General features: G+C 33.1%; 1 protein-coding gene across 21 annotated transcripts in view; it reads left to right on the top strand.

Annotated features, from left to right (window-relative positions):
* Window positions 1–20,082, top strand: part of Mycbp2 (MYC binding protein 2) — a 294,048-nt gene that overhangs the window by 40,794 nt on the left and 233,172 nt on the right. For all 21 annotated transcript variants that reach the window (XR_015443710.1, XM_087192942.1, XM_004845227.4 and 18 more), the window contains exons 3-10: window positions 1,221–1,436; window positions 5,036–5,189; window positions 9,419–9,615; window positions 13,337–13,579; window positions 13,798–13,869; window positions 15,315–15,411; window positions 18,969–19,042; window positions 19,168–19,306. Coding sequence is in view for 20 of the 21 variants with exons in the window: in XM_087192942.1 (XP_087049068.1) it covers window positions 1,221–1,436; window positions 5,036–5,189; window positions 9,419–9,615; window positions 13,337–13,579; window positions 13,798–13,869; window positions 15,315–15,411; window positions 18,969–19,042; window positions 19,168–19,306 (1,192 nt within the window). In the remaining variant the exon portion in view is untranslated. The remainder of the gene's footprint in view (window positions 1–1,220; window positions 1,437–5,035; window positions 5,190–9,418; window positions 9,616–13,336; window positions 13,580–13,797; window positions 13,870–15,314; window positions 15,412–18,968; window positions 19,043–19,167; window positions 19,307–20,082) is intronic.

The raw sequence follows: 20,082 nt of genomic DNA, 5'->3' as shown, positions 1-20,082 counted from the left end.
AACTCTTTATCAGAGGAGGGTAGAATTTTGAAATCAAATGTTTTTGGTATTTGAGGTATCATTTATCTTAGGTACTTACTCTAATTGTTAGAACTTGAATTTGTAAAGATTTATAAATATAACAGTGCTTTATATTCATAGTAGTTGCTATCTTATGAGTAAAATGCTGGGTACAAAAGAAAAATTATTTAATTTTAACAAATTAACGAGGACTTAATTTTCAACCTTTATCCAAACTTATTGCCAAAGAGCTTAGGGAAACGTATGTCCATATTTACAGTTTTCTTGGCATTACTGTTACTTGAAGATTATGAAATTAGATGTGATGTTGAAAACTGTGGGTTTTTTCCTAGTCTAAATTTCTGTGTAAATCTCTATATCTACTTTCAAAATAATTCAGAATGTAACTCAGCATTTGTAGTAGGTTATTCACTTTCTCATTACTAAAGCATAATACCTGACACCCACAATTTAAAAGAGATGAGGTTTATTTTGGCTTATGTTTTTAGTTCAAGGGAGGAAGGCATTGTGGAAGGGTCTTGGTAGAGGAAAGCTGCTCCATAGCATCCAGGAAGCCAAGAGTGAAGAGAGGAGTTGAGAAGGAAATATGCCCTTCAGGATCATTTCCCGGTGACCTTCCTCTTCTGATTAGGCCTCACCTCCTAACAGCACATTTAGCTCCTGTAATCCAGTCACCTCCCCAAAGCTCCGCCTTATGATCACATGAGGCTTTGGGAGGGGTGTCTAGGTATAAACTCTAATAGTTATCGAAACTCTACAAAATGTCCAGAGTCCCCTAAAAAGACATTAAATTAATACTGCTTAATACCATACTTCAGCAGTTAAGCTTTGTTGGCTGTATTCCTACCAGGTGGATAAAGGTGTATTTCTGTTAAATTCCTTGCTTGACCCTTTTCAGCCCTTGTCAGGTTAATAATGCTGTGTTATTCAAAATAGCAGGGCCCTGGGATTTAGCTCAGTGGTTCTGCCGCCTGCCTTGCAAGCACAAGGTCCTGAGTTCGAGTCCCAGTACCAAAAATAAAAATAGTGAAGTGTAGTAGAAAGGATGTATTAAAAGAAATTGAGTCAACAGACTAAGAGTCTTTGTTATGTGACTTACGTAAAAAGTTTACCTATCAATTCTGTATGTTTTTAATTTAAAATGGAAACGTGATGGTGGAAAAGAATGTCAAATTGAAATATCTTGTCTTATATTTTAGTCTGAAAACCTGGAGAATACAGTAATCATACCAGATATCAAACTGCATAGCAATCCTTCTGCTTTCAATATTTACTGTAATGTACGCCATTGCGTTCTGGAATGGCAGAAAAAGGAAACATCACTGGCTGCTGTATCTAAGAATTCTGTGCAGAGTGGAGAATCAGATAGTGATGAAGAAGAGGAATCCAAAGAGCCCCCAATCAAACTTCCAAAGGTAAGCTACTAAATCTTTAGATGCGTAACCTACAAGTATTTTGGCTATAGTACTTACAGTATATATGTGATCCTGAAATACCGTGCTTTTTGTAAAATTGTCCATTAAAAATAAGCAATATTCTGGCTCCCCTTTTCTAGGAAGAAAGTTAAATGTGGACCAGTCCAGTTCATTTGGATATCACACCTTATTACCAGAAATATATAAGCTAATTGTTATAGAAACATGTATTATAGTAAAACAAGCTCTTCTTGATTTAGTCTGTTCTGTTTAAGTCTTGGTATACATTTTTTTCAGTGTAATAGATATGATTATTTCTAAGAAATGATTAGGTGAAAATATAAACATAGTTTAAAATGGTATGTATAGGTGATTCATGCATATTGCTTTTTTTCTAAATATAGATATTTTTAAATGGCTTCTCTATTCTAGATGATTCATATATTGTCTTTTTATAAAATGGATACCCTAAAACTATGTCTTGAAAAACATGTGTCATGTGTGATCATGTAAATATTTTTTAATACTTGGAAATAGCAGCAGAGATGGAACCTATGTTCCCGATCTGATTTATCTCACACATTTTGTAATAGCTGTTCCCAAGTGTGCCACTGTCTTTTATCATACTGTCAGGTTTTTTTCACCTCAATCTCAGCAGATGATTTGCTTTCTGTTCCATGGGGTAATAAAAGTTTTGTGAACTTTTTTCCATTCCTATCTCCTGCCTCAGATCAGGATCTTTCTTCCCTTTCTTCTCCCTTAGAGGTTTTAGCTGCACCTACTCTACCAGTCTCTTTCTTTAGTCTAAAACAAACATGTTTATCTTTTCCTTGTAAACTCCTCCAGATAGAAATTATGGTCTCTAATTGTAATTCCTTATGCTTAATTAGGGGAGGCTAAGGGAAAAAAGATATAGTTAGGATATAAGACTGCAGGACTTGTGTAGTCTCTTTTGGTAAGTGTACCATTCTGTATATGGGTGAGTCAAACTGAACTATATTAATCATGATTCTTAAGGTCACCTTTGGGAGGGAAAACAAAAGCCTAGAGTAATCTGCACAGATATGCAAATGTTGAACAATACACTGTGGTACAGATTAAAAGATATTGCATAATTAATAACAACTAATTCTTAGGCTGTTTTACCATCAGGATAAATGAGTATTAAAGAAATAAAATGTCAGGCATTTTTAACATTTTTCCAGCATGATTAGCAGACTCAAATGGGATCTTTCAAAGAAAACTAAAAGCCCAAGTCACAAATACTCAGTTTTCTATCATGAACTGATATGGAAATAGGGTGTAGTGGTTAAGAATATGGGTTATGGAGCCAGATTACTGGGGTTCAAACACTCAAAATTAAAATACTATGTGAACTCACAGAAGAATTAGGAAAACAATATTCACAATAGCCTCAAAAAAATAAATACATAGGAATTAACCTAACCAAGGAAATGGAAGTCCTCTGCAATGAATGCTCCACTTCTCTAAGAAAGGAGATTGAAGAGGACATCAGAAAATGGAAAGATAGTCCCTGTTCCTGGAGAGGCAGAAGCAATATCATGAAAATACCTATACTCTCAAAACTGATACATAGATTTAATGCAATCCCAATAATAATACCAATAGCATTCCTCAGAGAACTAGTAGAAATAATTTTAAAATTCATATGGAACAGCATTCCTCATAGAACTAGAAAAACTATCCTAAAATTCATATGGAACCATAGGAGATCTAGAATAACAAAAGCCATTCTTATCTATAAGATGAAAGCAGGAGTAATCACAATCCCAGATTTCAAGTTATATTTCAAAGCTACTGTGATAAAAACAGCATGGTACTAACATAAAAACAGACATTTGGGTCACTGGAATAGAATAGAGGATGCAGAAACAACCACAGGCACATTCAGTCATCTGATCTTTGACAAAAACATATGCTGGAGGAAAGTTAGTCTCTTTAACAAATGGTACTGAGAAAACAGGTTATACACATACAAAAGATTGAATTTAGACCTTGTCTATCATCATGTACCAACATAAAATGAATCAGACTTAAGTACTAAAACAAAGAGTTTGTTGGAAGATAAAATTTTTGAAGACATAGGCATAAGTAAGGATTTTCTAAACAGAACCTGAATTGCAAGAGTTTAACAGATAGGGAAGTCTTTGTTGTGATCATTGTGATCAAGCTTAATAGGTAGGTCTCAATAGCACTCTGTGCCTCAGCAGCCTGCCTGAGTTGCCTGTTTGTTATTAAACTTTAAATTTACCAGAGAGACAACTCAGAAACCTGTCTATTAAGCAGCCTTATTTTTTTTGGCAAGGTTCAATAATTTCTTTATTACTATAGGAAACATTTATATAAATGAACCCTAGCCAAAAATGTCATCTGTGGGGGAATCTTTTTAGCATTATGATAAATCATTGTTAGTAGTAAACAGTCTTAAAGAATGACAGAATATAATACTTTCCCATTGGGTTGAGACTAGAACTCCACATTTTGTGCTTAGGTTTCTGTTTCCTGTAAGTTACATGAGCAGATGGAAATCTTAGCATGTTTTAATTTTCTAATCCATTCCAGGATATGTCAAGTGAAAAATTTTATCATTGAATGTATTCAATCATCTGAAGTTCAATGCCAATAGAGTTTGTAAAATCTTAGCTGTCATCAAACCTGTTAGGATTTTACATGACTTCACTAAAAAGAATCCTACAGGTTATTTTGATTATTCAATGGTATTTATATTCTTCAGGAATGTTACAGATGGTAATCAGAATTGCAGTTGATTTTCCTCCAGCTCATTTCACCCTTGCCTGGAAAATATAGTAGATCTAAGTTGTTGTGGTTTTTTAAGCACATAAATGAGTGAGTAATTAGACCAGTATGTATTGAATCCCCACATGCCATGCACTGGACTAGGCATGGGAGATGTTCCTTGTCCTCAAGGGGACTCCCGGTTAGTTGGAAATGGGAACAAAAATAGTCAGTTACACCATACTATAATAAATAGTATAGCAGAGTTTTAGACTAGGTCCTCATTCATTTCCCCATTAGATTATAAACTTTTTTTATGATCATTTTATAAGAAAAGGGGACTCGTGTAAATAATAATATAAATTTTATCATTTTAGGAAGGGCTAAGATAAAAGCTTTTAAAGTTATTTTTATATTTATTTACTTATTTTTGCTATATATGCTGTTGTGTTTATGATTATGATTAGCAGTTACCATGCTGAGTTTTACTTGAGTACAACTAAATGAACTTTGTAAATTAATATAATTTATTTCTTCTGAATGACTGCAGTTTGCTGAAGTTCATTGTTAGAAACTGTTTTCATAATATCTTGTTTTGGCTTCATTATACTAAAACTGCCTTTTAAATAGTGCTTTAGTTTTTAGCCTTACATGTACCAGATGACTTTTGAAAATCTTCACTTTGAATATGCTTTTTAAAATTTTTATGTGTGTATTTTTGCTTTGCCCTTTAAATATTGTAATGAAGTTTGATGTGGACATATCTTGTACCAGCTAGACTGTCTGGAAAGTGTTACTGGTTTACATGTTGTAAAACATAATTTTAAAAAAATCTTAAATAGATTATTGAAGTTGGACTTTGTGAAGTATTTGAATTGATCAAGGAGACACGGTTTTCACATCCATCTCTGTGTCTGAGGAGTCTCCAAGCCCTGCTGAATGTGCTTCAGGGTCAGCAGCCAGAAGGCCTCCAGTCAGAGCCACCCGAGGTCCTAGGTAAGAACAAGTTCATAGAGTGATGCCTTTAAAAGTGAATCGTTTCTCTCATAAAGCAAACACAATAGCCTATGATACAACCTGGGTACTGTCTCAATTTGAATTCAGTCTATTTGAGTACTAAAACAGGAGGGATATAAATTTTTGGGTATTTTGCTGTTTCGCTGAAGTTGTAGTTCATGCACAGACATTCCTTAAGTATTGTGATGATGGAGAAAAAAAACAAAATATACATCACTGGAATCCAGAAATGATTCCTAAACCTTAAAATCACCATGAACTTAAATTATTCATTTAGCCCTTAGCCTAAAGTGGCTATCTTTCACTTTCTCTAACTTCACTTGTTATTCTAGATCATTTTAAAAGTAAGAAAAAAGAAAAATTTTTACAAACCCAGAACTGTACAACTAGTTTCTAAAGAGAGAAAGGGGCATGTCTTTTTTATTTATCATATATAAAATCTATTTATATTATGGAGACAGCTTTTGACTTAGTCTCCTTTTAGTAAAAATGGTGACTTTTCTTGAAGTGCATTTAAATTGTTTTGATGCTTGTCTTTCATGCCGTGGACCTAGGCTGAACTTAATCCTATAAACAAGATGGGGACTTTTACTTAAAGAATATTAAGGAATAGAAGTATAGATGGAAGCATAATTTTTAATTGCTGTTTCCAACACTAACTATGGGCTTCCAGTGTAGAATTTTCTAGATCTTTCCAAGATGATAAGAAAACTCTCAGAAGTACCAGAACCATGTTTCTCAAGCATTAGCATGTATCTAAGTTATCTGAACCTGCCTGTAGAATTTCTCATTCAGTAGATTTGGGGCAGGGCTTAAGAATTTGCATTTGGAATAAGTTCCTGGATAATCTTGATACTGTTAGTTTGGGGACTACACTGTTGGCGACTACTAGAGCTTGGTTCTTTTTTCTTTACTTGGCTATTGGGATTATATTAGACACATGTGTAGAGAACCTAATTACATGTCAGAGCTTTCTTTTTTGGTCATGTATGGTGATTTAGTTTTTTTGTTTGATTTTTTTGTTTTGTTTTGTTTTAGTTGGGGTTGCTGACCATTAAAACAAGATAAGGATTTTTAAAAACAACAGCACCCCTTCTATACACAGTTATTGAATGCTCTTACCAAATAAAAGCTGTCATATGTTAAGAAGCAGACACCTTGTTGGTTATTGTTACAGTAGCATCAGAGATCATATTAAAATGGTGGTGTGCTACTTGGCTTAACAGTATTTTACTGAAGATTTGATTTAAGAATATTCTGCTGTTTTTCTTTGCTCTGATTTGTCAGTTAGCAAATAGTTAAAATATTTGAAATAACCATTAAAATCTATATATCATATTTCTTTAATATGTTCCTGTTGACTTGAACCACACCAGTGGTACATGCATGACTATCCCATTGGGCAGCTTGTACCACCCAAAAGGACTGTCCCACACTGTCCAACGGGACAGTTATGCAGGTACCACCAGTGGTTCAGAATTGCCCAGCAGCAAGAAATACGAATTGCAACCCATTGTGAATGTGTTAAAAACCATGCTAATCATTTCATTCCTCTTAGGTCTACCATTCTTGTTTGTTCATTTTGGGACAGGGTCTCACTATGTAGTCCATCCTGGCCTTGAACTCACCATGTAGCCCAGGCCAGCCTAGAAAACACTGCAATCCTCCTTTCTTCAGCCTGCCTAAGTCTACTATTCTTTTGTCTTCTATATACGTTCCCTTGTATCCATTCTTTACATAAATACTCTTTCCTTTATTTTTTAAAAAATAAGTCTTTTTTTTAATACTAGCTTTTGAACTTTTGATATACACTTTCACCTAACTTTTATCTGTTATAACTTTCACCTTTTTAATTTGCTCATTTTAATTTTCTTGTGAGCAGTTTCAAATGCTGATATACTTTCTTTGGTCCTTTCCTATCTTTTCAAGGCTTACTTACTATCTTTTCACTGTTTTATATTTTTCTGCATATGGATTTACTGTCACTTAATATTTTGAGTTTGTTTAATTAGCTTAAAGAGGTAAGGAGTAATTTGATGCTTTAATGTCAAACTTCTATTGGAACTTGCCTCTACTTTTTTCTTTTGTTCTAGTATTAAAATATCATTAGTCCCTCCCCTCAATTTGATTATTTTCATGTTATTCATGATGATATATTTGTAATACTTTTACTGTTAGAATATCTTGACAATTCAGTGTTCACCATGTGTCTTCTCCTGTGCAAATGGATTGGCTTTTAAATCATCTATTTAAAAAAATTATTTCCTACTATCCATCCAACTTAAAGTTAGAATATAGATTCTCAAGTATTCACTTAAAATGTAAAAGCCCCTCCTGTGTTTTGTACTAAGAGGATATGATATAATTATTATCATTATTGAATTTAGTATCAGAAAGTTGGACACATCTATAATTATAAATATGGTTAAATAGTATGGAAGAAAGAGGAAGGAATTCTAAGAGTTGTTAAACAGGCTTCCTTGCAGATGTGACATTTGAGATTTGAAGAATGAATAGGAAAGAGTGAACCAGGTTATAAGTGTCCTAGGCAGAGGGGACAGCAAGGCTATGAGAGAACAACAACAACAAAAAATCTGGCTAGAATTTGGAGAATGAAGAGAGGGAGGACTTTGCACAAGGTAGAAAGGTGATAAAGACAAGTGGGGCCTTTTAGGCCATATTAAGAAGATTGGTAATGATGCTAAGGGAAATGGCAAATCATTATCCCATTACATACTTAAAAAATAATTTTTCTGTGTCACTTTTTTTTTTAAATTACTTAAGTTATTGATTGCTTTGCTGTTTCTTTTTTAAGGTAGTGACATTCTTTGTCTTATTTGCCAGCAGATTACAGCAAACTAAAGTAATTCCTAGCGGGCAAGGAGAATTCACTAAATATTTACTGAATAAGTAAAAGATGAATACCTGAAGAATAACGGAAGAAGGAAAATGGACAAACAAACATAGGAGAGAGATGGATTAAAGGATGGAGGATGGAATAATAATTGAAAGGAAGGCAGAGATAAGGGTAGATAGGAAAAAGAGAAGAAGCAATTAACAAAGGAATGAGTAGATTTTAAGTGGACAACTCGATTTTTGGTTTGAAAATTTTTCTTTTGCTATAAGCAGGCCAAAGTAAATAGCAGGAGATATAATTTATAAACAGTTTTTAATAGTTCAGTTAGGAGATGATGATAGAAAATTTTGATTGGCAGTGTGGTGATGAGCTAGAGAAAAATGGAGGAATCAATTAGGAAGCAAGATAAGTGGAACTTAATTTGGGAAGATGTGAAAAATGAGGGAATGGTAGGGTACACTTTGCTTTCTGTGAGTTATCCACAAGTGGTCTTTCAATTTTCAGAGAATTGCAGTGAATTAATTCTCTTTCTCTTGCTATCCTCCCACCCATCCTTTTCTTCTTTTTGTCTTTCTAAGCTTTTATTTCTTCTTCTGACTTTTTTTTTCACTGTCTCTGATTATTCACTCTTTTAAGGATTTTCAAATTTCCTTTCCCTCTCTACTGAGAAAATATGCACGTCTGTTGATTCAATTTTGGGTGGAGTTGTTCAGTGAATTTTGTGCAAAGATTTCTGCTGGTCACACATTCATGTTTTCTTTTTCATCTTTTACACAAATGGCTGTACGATTTAGGGAAAATCTTTAAACCTCTCTGTGTCTCAATTTCATTATCCATTAAAGGAGGAAGATATCTGCCTTACTGACTTGGAGATTTTTCTGAGCTATAAATGAATTATGTACCTGCACTGTAATTGTGAGCTGCTGTCATTATGACAAAGCAAGCCAATCTTATATTAAAATTATAGCTTGTTTTGTGTATTCTCTTATAGTTTTGCAAGTTCACATAATTTTGTAGATTTAACATTAAAGAAGTCCATAGTCCTCCCAATCTGAAAATAAAATAGTCTATTATTTGACAGGGTGAATTTCTTGAATAGCTTATTTTATATTACCTTAGATCTCATTTCTTTATTTACAAAAAAAAGAGGTTGAAATAAATGTTCTGTAAGGCCCTTGTTAATATAAATATTTTAAGTTATGTGGGGAAAGGGTAACTGGAAAGAAACTGATGCATCATAGTATTCTAGAAGCCTCCAGTTTTGTTTATAGTGAGACAAGGTATAGATAAATATATACTCACAGTACTCTATATATCACATGAATATAATTGAATCTTGTTTTATCCACAGAGTCTCTCTTCCAGCTCCTTTTGGAAATCACTGTTCGGAGTACTGGGATGAATGACAGTACAGGACAGTCCTTGACAGCACTTTCCTGTGCTTGCCTCTTTAGTCTAGTGGCTTCTTGGGGAGAAACAGGAAGGACACTTCAGGCCATCTCTGCTATCCTTACCAACAATGGTAGCCATGCTTGCCAAACTATTCAGGTATTTCATATTTAAATATGCTTAGAAATTTATAAGATACCAAGCTGCAGGGTTGTTTTGTCTTGTTGTGTGCTAGGGATTGAATCCAAGGTCTTTTCATTGAGCTACAACCCAAGCATGTTTCTTATTTTTTATCTTCAGACAGGGTCTTGCTAATCACTAAGTTGCTCAGGCTGGGTTTAAACTTGTGATCTGCCTCCCTTAGCCTGTCAGAGTGCTGGTATTACAGGTATGTGCCATGATGCCCAGCCCTAAGCGACAGTTTTATTTTGTTTTGTTTTTTGAGACAGGGTTTCACAATGTAGTTCAGTCTGGCCTTGAACTCACTATGTACCCCAGAGTGGCCTCCAACTCACAGCAATCCTCCTGTCTCAGCCTCCTGAGTTCTGGGATTACAGGCATGCACCACCACACATAGGTCCCAGATGCAGTTTTATTTCAGTTACTGTTAACCGCTTAACCATTTACCCTGAGCATCACTGGAGCAGCGTATTTGTTTATGTATGGACTATCCCAAGCACTGCTGGGGCAAGTGTTATTTCAACCAATTGATTCTTCTATTGAATAAATTTGATTAAATTGTCATTTTCATATTTCCTGTTAATACAGTGGACCCTTGAGATAAGAACTCTATTTGTTTGCAAGAGCTGGTTGTAACTCAAGTTGGTCCATTGAAGACTCAGTCTCCTCTACACAGCCTTCAAAGTCTCTCCTGTGTACAGGCAGATCTCAGTGTCCTTAGACCTTGTCTCAGGATTTCTCAAATCAACCCCACACAGGAAAGGATGTTGTAATATTCTTTCCAGAACTCTTTAAGGGTTAAATCTATATCTGAGACCATCTGGAAGCACAAGTAGCTGGCATTCGGGTCATAACTCAAGACTTTGTTCATAAGTTAAAACTAAAATAGCAGTCACAACCCAAGTTGTTCATATGTCAGGCCAGTCATAATTCGAGGATCTACTGTATTAACTTATAAAGATTAACAATAAATATGCAATTTTTGGTCATCCTGTATTTAAATAATTGGACTGGTAAGTGGTTAGTAGGATTTTCCAACTTTTTCCCATTCATTATGCAGTAGTTTGATCTGTACAAGGAAGATATATAAATAATGTACAACATATATATCAGTTAAACTATGTGTTTAACTCTGTAGCATTAAAGATAATAAAATGAATTATAGCAAAACCTTAAATCTTTAGCCTGATTTTTGTGTTAATATTACAGCCTTTTCTTTCTTTACATTATCTTGTCCTGTGCCTTTTCCTGTATCTCCCATTTTGTTCTGAATTTTCAAGTATGTAATTCTTTCATAATTGTAAATATCTTTTCACTGATAGAAAATGATATGCCATCAATCTGCTCTATTTTTTTCTGTTGATAGAGTTTTCGTGAGTTGATTTGTTTTTGAGTTACTTTTGCTGTACATCTAACATTTAAAATTCATATATCTGACTGTGGAATAAACTGTTATTGTTAGTGGTAAAAAATATAACTGTCCCTATATATAAACTTGATTTAATTCTTTTGATGGCTCTTGAAATTGAGAAAGAAGTTGAAAGAATTGAAAAATTGAGAATTGAAAGAATTGAGAAGTTATAGTTTTAAGGCCCAGTAGTTATAGTTAGAGTTTTCAGGCTCAGTAGTCTGCTCTTCTCTCGCTCCTTGTACAACTTCAAAACAAATGGAAAAATAGCAAAAGGTTTATATTGATCATTTTCTGTAACTTCTTTTTTTCAGGTTTGTTTTTTTTTTTTGCTTAAATTCTTTTATCGGTACATTTTAGGTATACAGTACGTTTATATTTATCATTGGGTACTTGTACCTGTACATGTTGTATCTTGGTTCTTATTTTTTCCCCATTCCCTGTGCTCCCTTCAACCCTTCCACCCTTCCCTATTTACAAAGATTTTGTTTCCATCTTTTTCTTTTCTTACAATTTTTTCCTTTCCCTTCTTTCCTTTCCCCTTCCCCTCCCACTTCCCCTACCCCTTTGGACCTTTTCTTCCTATTTCAAATTATCAATTATTCATTTTTATCATTTTAATCCTTATTTACACTTTCAGTTTCTCACACCAGTGACTTACTTTTTTGAACTCTTCCTGTCAATCATGAATGGTCCGCTTTCTCCAGTTTTCTACTTTTACTCTTTTTCCTCTTCTTGCTCTGCTTGGAATGCTTTTGTTTCATTTCATGGTCCTTAATTGTTTTTAAACTTTTCTGTGCAGTGGTTTTCAATCTAGATTCTGTAGATATGCTTTGAGGGTTCTGCAGATGTTTAATTTAAATATATGTTTAAAATATACAAGTAATCCTTAAATTGTAATAAGATAACAAACATTTAAATATCGTACATCAAATTTAAATAGGATAGTGACCACAAATACATGAGTTTATTAGGCTTCCATGTGATTTAATTTTTATAGATTTAGCAATGATAATAAAACCCATAGTAGGAATACTTGAACTAAGTTCATGGATAGTCTCCCAGAGGATATGAGGTGAGACTGAAATGATGAGTTAAAATCAGCCACTCTAGAGGAAGTGTCAGTGTTGGCAGTGTGAAAAAAGAATATTCTTTTTGTCTTGCCAAGGTGTGGAGGTGAGAGAAATAGAGGAATAGTTGAAAGTTTAAGAGAGTTTAATTATAACCCAAAGAACTGGCAAATAACACAGATGATTCTTGAATGCATATCTGTCTGATTGTAGAATTCTGTATAAGCATTATACAAAATTACTAAATCCCCTGAATCAATAGCTGAGGTGCCCTGCAGGTCTGCTTTATCACTGTATCTCCAGTTTCACCCAAAATACCATGTTGAAGCCAAAGCTTAGCAGAAAGTTTAAAGTAGAGGAGAATGGTAGTACTGTGAGTTGATTTATTGAAGGACACTAAAATCTTTTTTTGAGTGGTAAGCTCCAAGTATCAAAGACTTCCTACACAGAAAATACTATTGCATTTGAGCTCAGAAACTAATTAACAAAAAAACATGTGAAAGAAAGGTACCATCATTGAGAGTTAGTAAAGACAAATAGAGCAGATCAATCCTGGAATTAAGTCTTTTCTGAATCCAGAATGAAGTCTTTAGGTACTTAAATTATTTGACATATATTTTAATATAACTAAGATAATAAGAGAAAATATCTAAAGAATGAGAATATAAAGAGTAATAAGATTAGAAAAAGAACAAAATTGAACTTTTGGAATGATAAAATCAAGTAATTACAATTATAAAATTAAAGGATGGGTTAAATACTGAGTAATTGAGTTGAAGATAGAAACAGTGAATTGAAAGATAAAAGAGGAGAAAATTATCCAGAATGTAACAGAGAAATGAATAGGGAAAATATGAAAGATGAAATAAGAAACACAAGTATCTTATTTTGATATTCGAAAGACAGATATATACTGTAAATATAATCTGAGTACCTTAAGGAATGATAGATTTGAGAAGATGGAGAACTTGAAATAATGCCCAAGATTTATAGTTGGTAAATGACATGGAATCCTCAGATTAAGCATGTTTACTTTACTTGAGATTTGCTTCTTATAAATTAATTTTTAGTTGGTACTTTTTGCTAGCATGCCAAACATGATCTTTCTGAACAATTTTATTTCTTAAAATGATATATGATTATAAAATGTATCTTTACTTGGTCTGTTTCAACTTTGGAACATTAAAAATGTCATTTCTCTTTTTTCTTCTCCTTTGAATAGGTGCCAACAATACTAAATTCCCTGCAGAGAAGTGTACAGGCAGTTTTAGTGGGAAAAATTCAAATTCAGGACTGGTTTAGCAATGGCATTAAGAAAGCAGCTTTAATGCACAAATGGCCCTTAAAAGAAGTCTCTATTGATGAAGATGATCAGTGTCTACTTCAAAATGATGGATATTTTCTTTATCTGTTATGCAAGGATGGATTATACAAAATAGGCTCTGGATACAGTGGAACAGTTAGGGTAATGTGATTCCTTATAGTTCTTGATCATAGATTTATAACTAGATTGAATTCGTGTTCTGTTTCTTAACTTCATTGTGAAATGTGCTATCCAATTTTGATGCAATAATTTACTTTAAAAATTATAATTGAAATATAAGCATTGAATGTCAGTCATTTATATTATTTTTTATTGACAATTATCAAACTGTTGATAGACTAACTTTCGATATTTTACAGGGCCATATATATAATTCTACATCCCGCATCAGAAACAGAAAAGAAAAAAAGTCTTGGTTAGGGTATGCTCAGGTAAGAGAATATCCTCAACAAACCATACTTTCATTATCTTATAAATCATGCTTGTTAAATCAGTAAATAATATTCATTCTATATGGCTGTAGCAGTGCCATAGTGTAGTATAGAAAACATTGCCTCAGAATTCATAGGAAGTTCAATTTTAGGTCAGGACTTGCTTCTTACTAGCTGTGTGACTTTGGGCAATTCAGTTACATTATTTGATTTTCTTTTAATTAGCTGTAAAAAGTGAGCCTCTGAGTAGAAATGAAGGACCATTTGTATCTTAGCAGATCTGAATTGGGAGCATATATTTGGAAGTCAAATTAGGGATTCTTGCAACAAACCCCTCCATTTTAAGTCTAGATCCAGTACCTTCTAGGTGTTTAGTCTGCCCAGTGGATAGCCATGAGGATCATGCAGGGAATCACCAAAGAAAGAAGACTACTAGGCACATTTTGCTTTTGTATTGCTATGATCTTATCCCCTGATTAACATAGTCACGTTGATATCACCCTTACTAGGTTAGCAGTCAGATACATTTACTCCTCTTCCCATGTAGAAGAGTAAATAAAAGATGGACAAAAGGGGTCAGAAGTATTTACTTTCCTCCTAGCTCCTTCTGACATAACGCCTAAGTTCTCTTGTAGGAGAATAACAAATTTCCTTAATGCCTTGACTTGCTGAGCTCATAGGATCTTTTATCAGCATGAAATGATAAAAGATATTTGAAAATATTCTGATAACTGAAGGAATTTTTTATTATTGTTATGTGAAGGACAATCTGCTGTATCAGCTATTATGAATACTTTGAAATTAAATTTTAAATATCAAATTAATTAATTAGTAGTTATTTTTAAAAACTTAACCTTGTTCAGGGCCAAGGATGTAGGTCAGTGGTGCCACACCTGCCCAGCAAGCATAAGGTCGTGAGTTCAATTCCCAGTACTGAAGAAAAAAGAACCAGAAAACATAACCTGGTTTAAAATGTCTCATGAAAATTTTATTTGCCAACCTGCCATGTTTTATCTAAGAAATAATACCATGAAAAATATATTATGGCAAATAGTCTGTTCAGTGGAATATCACTGCTTCTCAAACCACTAATCTATTCATTTTGAAATAATGGCCTACATATTTTAGATATTTTTCCTTAAAATAGTTGACAGTGAAGTAATGATTATTTGTATTATCCACTGCTGAAGTAATATAGTCATTTTGAAGAAAATGTTTGTACTGTTGTGTTCCTGTTCAGTAGATTTTACATATCCACCTGAGAATATATGTTTAATTGATTCTCAGAAGTTCAGTTCTTCTTATATTATTAATCTTTGATATCATTCCAACAACAATATTGATTAGTCTGCCTCAAAAAAATGTAACATGGAGCCAAATGGCTGCTTTTTCTGCTAAATTTGAAGTGAAAATATATTTTAACACAGGACATTTTTTGTTAACAGGGTTATTTATTATATAGAGATGTGAATAACCACAGCATGACAGCCATAAGAATAAGCCCTGAAACACTGGAACAAGATGGCACTGTCATTTTACCAGGTATGTTTCAACGAGTTGTGTTGTTTTCTTCGCAAGTGATTTTTAGAAATGTGTATGTTAGGCTTTTTATACATATAAAAAAATGATTGTCTAGAAATACTGCTTGCTTACAAATGGATTTAAAAGTCTTGACATAAACCTTTTATAGTCTATATCAAGATAATACATACAAGAACATTAGACATCAGAAATATAGTATAATGATATCCAGTATTTTCAAATTTTTCCATCTGTGTGGTTTAATCCTTTGCCTTTATTGTACCAAGATTTTTTCGGCTGCTGGACCAGCATGGTGATGTTATTTTGTTGCTCTTAATAAAACCACATTAAAATCTTATATGGCTCAGTACAAAGAACCTTCTGGTTAATTTTCTTTTAACAACAGTGCACTTAAGTTGCACTCTTTATTTTAAAGGGCTTTTCTTACAGAGAGCTTAAGGTGGTCAGGAATTTCTTAAAAGTTTTATCATTCACACTTTTTAATGGTGCTCTATAAGGCACTTTGAACACAATTATTTTGCAGTTGTGCATATATTGTCATCACTCAAATCACTGCTGTCTAAATTCTAAGGCAGTAGGTCTCAAACTTTCTGAAACATAGGAAACAAATAAAATATTCATTGTAAAGTTTTGAATTTTCTTACACCTTTGATACTTTCTAAAGTTGTGTACATTAAAATCTTAAATGTTTGATGTATCTGTCAATAAATTCAAGGAAGGAGCAATATTACTTCTAGGTACTTGACCATGTGTAAATGAGACCTACTTTTAAAGAAAGCATTAAGGAGGATAATTGCTCCCATGCTTAATTTTTAAAATAGTCTTACAGCTTCATCAAACATTATTTGAACTTTCCAAGCTATGCAGTTATCTAAATTATTACACAGATACCATGTTAAAGTAAATGAAACATTTCATGTCTATTTCCCAGAGAAGCTTTGAAAAACAGAAAACTTAACAGAAACATTTTATAAATAGCATGATTCTCGGATGTCTATAGAAGTTTTTAAACATCCCCCCTTTTCATAAATTCTTTTGTCTTATATTTTAAACATTTTAATAATAAAATATGCCTAAGTTCCATATAAACATAATAAAAGTAATATTTATTGTAAAAAATCATATGAGCATATTTACACACTTGTAAAAAATAGTCATGTACTACATGTTGCTTTTTTAACTTACCTGTTTCACTTAATATTCTGAGTATATTTCCAGGCCATTAAACAGTATTTTACAACACCATTGTTATGTTATAGATTATATTTTATTGATTAATAGGTTGGAATGGGAGCATTCCAAGTTTTTGTTATATAACTTACACTGTAATTAGTGTCCCTATTGCTCTGTCTTTGTGTAAGTTATTTTAGGATGTCATAGAAGAAAAACTTTAAATTCACAAATTCCATTCCCCCAAATGGCTACTAATATAGAGGATTTATTTCTACCTTGCTCACTTAGAGAGATTATAATTGAGAAAACATTTTGAAGATGATTACCGAAAGCTGTTTCATTTATTCAACTGTGATTAAAAAATGAATTGTTAATGTTCTGTTCAGTTTAAATCCCTCTGCAACATTTAACATATGAAATGCAACTTTTAACAGTACAAGTGTGGCTTTCTGTGTTTCCTAAATATGTGCTGTATTTATGGTGAAGAATGAGCCAAAATTTGGGAGGATTGTCCATATTGTGTATCTTCCAAGCTTACGGATGTTGCTTGATATCTTCCTGAAGAAACTGTCTTTATATTACACGACGCATAAAGAAAGGATAAAGAGAAAATCTTGAAGTCACATCAGGAAGACTCAGCCTTCAAGCCTGAAGAAGCCTTTTGTCATTTTCTCATTTCTTTGATTGGGACTGCATTTTCTTCTTTAGTTTTTCCTACATAGGGACAACTCTGCTCTGTAGCTTTCCCATCAAGAAGAGAAGTAAATTCTTAGGGTTATAGGTGATAATGAATGCGATGTTTAAAATTGATATAAATCAGGTAACTCCTTGAGCTTAATGTTGTAACTTGTTTTATAGTCTAGTTTATAAAAATGTTATTCCAACCTAGCTAGTATGGATGAACTTAAAACATACTTTCCCCTGATTATTATCATTTTATTCTTTTTATCTTGCCTGACCTTATGTATCTTTGTCATTTGCTCTCTGTGTCTGATGACAAGTTGCCTCATTTCATGAGGTTTTTTGCTGCTACTCTTGCGCCGCTTCACTTCACACTTCTGCATTTATCTGAAATTATAATGAGTTTTTCTTCTTTGCTTTTTAGTTTAAAATCTTACTGCTTAAGGCTTGAGAAGCATCTTTCTTGCGCCTCTTTGTATTCTGTACAGTGGACTAGGAACTCTTTCTTTCGATTTCTCCTCTCTTTGATTACCAAGTCTCTTGGGCTACCAGTGGGCCTTGTCTCCCAGTTTCTATTTCCAGTTTGTGATCACTGAATTCTCTATTTGGTAAGGGTCTGCCTGTGTTTTGCGTATTTATAATAAGGAAGTATGCTAGTATGAAGCTCCTGGGCAAAGATATAGAGTAATCCAGCTTATTCGGGTGGGCTCCATTACTGCATTCCAAAAAACAGAAATTTATGGTTTTTTTATTTAGGTGCAACTAGAAATGAAAAAATTTTTTTGATATTGTGATTAATGGAGAGATTCATCCTAGTTCTCTGCAGTTGTTTTGGGAAGTGTGTGTGCTCTTATACTTGCTTGCTGAACATTTATTTTTCTAAAAGGACACAATTTATATTTTGATGTTGATTTTGCTTGTAGATTTGTGTTTCTTAGTAGCAATCACTAACACATGTTCCCGTGGTCCTTCTGTAATACTGGTATCCCTTGTTATAATTGAGCATGTGCATTATTTTGATTAAAATATGTAGTACACCAGTTTTACAGAGATATATGCAATATTGACAAGTTTATGGCACTTTAGCTAAGATCTTTGACTATTAGAGACAAAAAGAAATAAACAAGCATGGATTTGTCCTATAAAAGGTGAATGTTTAAAAAGTTTAAAGCATTCTAAAGCCTAAATATGGTAGGAATTTCTAAGTGGGGAATTACAGCTGGTTTTGAATATTATCCATTTTATAAAGCAAGGGATATCTGTAGTTGGACACCATAGAATACAGAAGCTTTAGGCTTATCTGTATTTCTCTGTGACACTAATGACTGTGATATATGTCTGGGGGTAAAGTGTTGCCAATATCGCATGTGACTGTATTGAAATGACTGTAACCAACTTTATAGTTTGTCCATTATGGTGCATGTTTACTGTTAGACTATACCTAATACTAATTCATTTTGAAATTAGGTGGGCTTTGAGGTCCTTGATTATGGAAGATTTGTAGGCACAAAATGTGATAAGTATTTGTTGAATTATTTAGTTTCTGCTAATTTCTAATTTTTTGTTGAAAAGCAGTCCTTTTGAGTTTAAATCTGTCCTTATTGCGTGGAGAATTCTCATTCTGACTTCAACAGAGGACTAAAGTCATTTTGTGAGTTTTCATTTATATTGTAATATAATTACTTTTTCTTCCTTTTGAACAGATTGTCACACTGAAGGTCAAAATATTTTATTCACGGATGGAGAATATATTAATCAGATAGCTGCTTCAAGAGATGTAAGTACTGTGAAGCATGAGTGACTGGCAAAAATAGAGTCCTTCTGTCTTGTTTGGTTTTTACTAGATAAAAAGCCTTAAAGGACTGATTTAACATAATACTATGGATGTTTTATTTCTTTTAGGATGGTTTTGTTGTCAGAATATTTGCCACAAGTACTGAACCTGTGCTGCAACAGGAATTACAACTTAAACTGGCCCGAAAATGCTTGCATGCCTGTGGCATCTCACTATTTGATCTGGAAAAGGACTTGCATATAATAAGTAAGATGGCAAAATAAGTCTTTTCCCCATGTTTTAGTTTTCACACTTTTTATTCTTTAAAAATCTAATTATCTAATTGTGTTTTTAGCAGTTTTTAGGTGTTTTGTGTCTGTTACACAATTTTGAGTTATAAATGGAGAAATAAGTAGGAAATATGACCTTTAAACAGAATATGATATTGAAAGACCATTTTAAGGAAGTGACTAATGATAGCACTCTTTCCAGTATCATTTTGAATAGCGTAAAAGAAAATAAACCTACATTTAATAGAATTATGGATGACACTATGATATCTTAGTTTATATATTCCATCTTTTGTCAGTTAATTTAAAAAATCTTTTATTCTACATTACAATTTTGTAAAATTCTTTCATTGGAACCTTCAGTTCTTTTTAGCAGTCAGTTTTTTTTATTGCCAGAAACATAATAAAAATTTTACCTCATAAAAGATGGAGGGAGGGAGAAGAGGGAAAGGGGATGAAAAAAAGAATTAAGATGTGTTATGTATAATTACCAACATGTAATATGTACTGCAAACATGTACCAATAAAAAAATTAGAAAAAATTTTAAATACACAGTGTGGTATTATTAACTGTATGCACATTCCTCTACAGTGGATCTCTAGAACTTTTTCAAGTGGTGTTGATTGAAACTCTATACACTTTTTTATTTTTTTGTATGTGTACATAGCATGTTTTAATTGTCGCCACCCCCCCAGTCACCCTGCTTTTCTTACCCTCCTCTGGTTTCACAAGTTCTTTGGGGGGTTTCCATG

Source organism: Heterocephalus glaber, unplaced genomic scaffold, assembly GCF_053883595.1.
Source record: "Heterocephalus glaber isolate CG9 unplaced genomic scaffold, H.glaber_assembly_v1.0 deba00001577, whole genome shotgun sequence".
In the NCBI taxonomy this organism is placed as follows: domain Eukaryota; kingdom Metazoa; phylum Chordata; class Mammalia; order Rodentia; family Bathyergidae; genus Heterocephalus; species Heterocephalus glaber.
The sequence above is the reverse complement of the archived record's forward strand: the minus strand, read 5'-3'. Positions and strand labels throughout refer to the sequence as shown.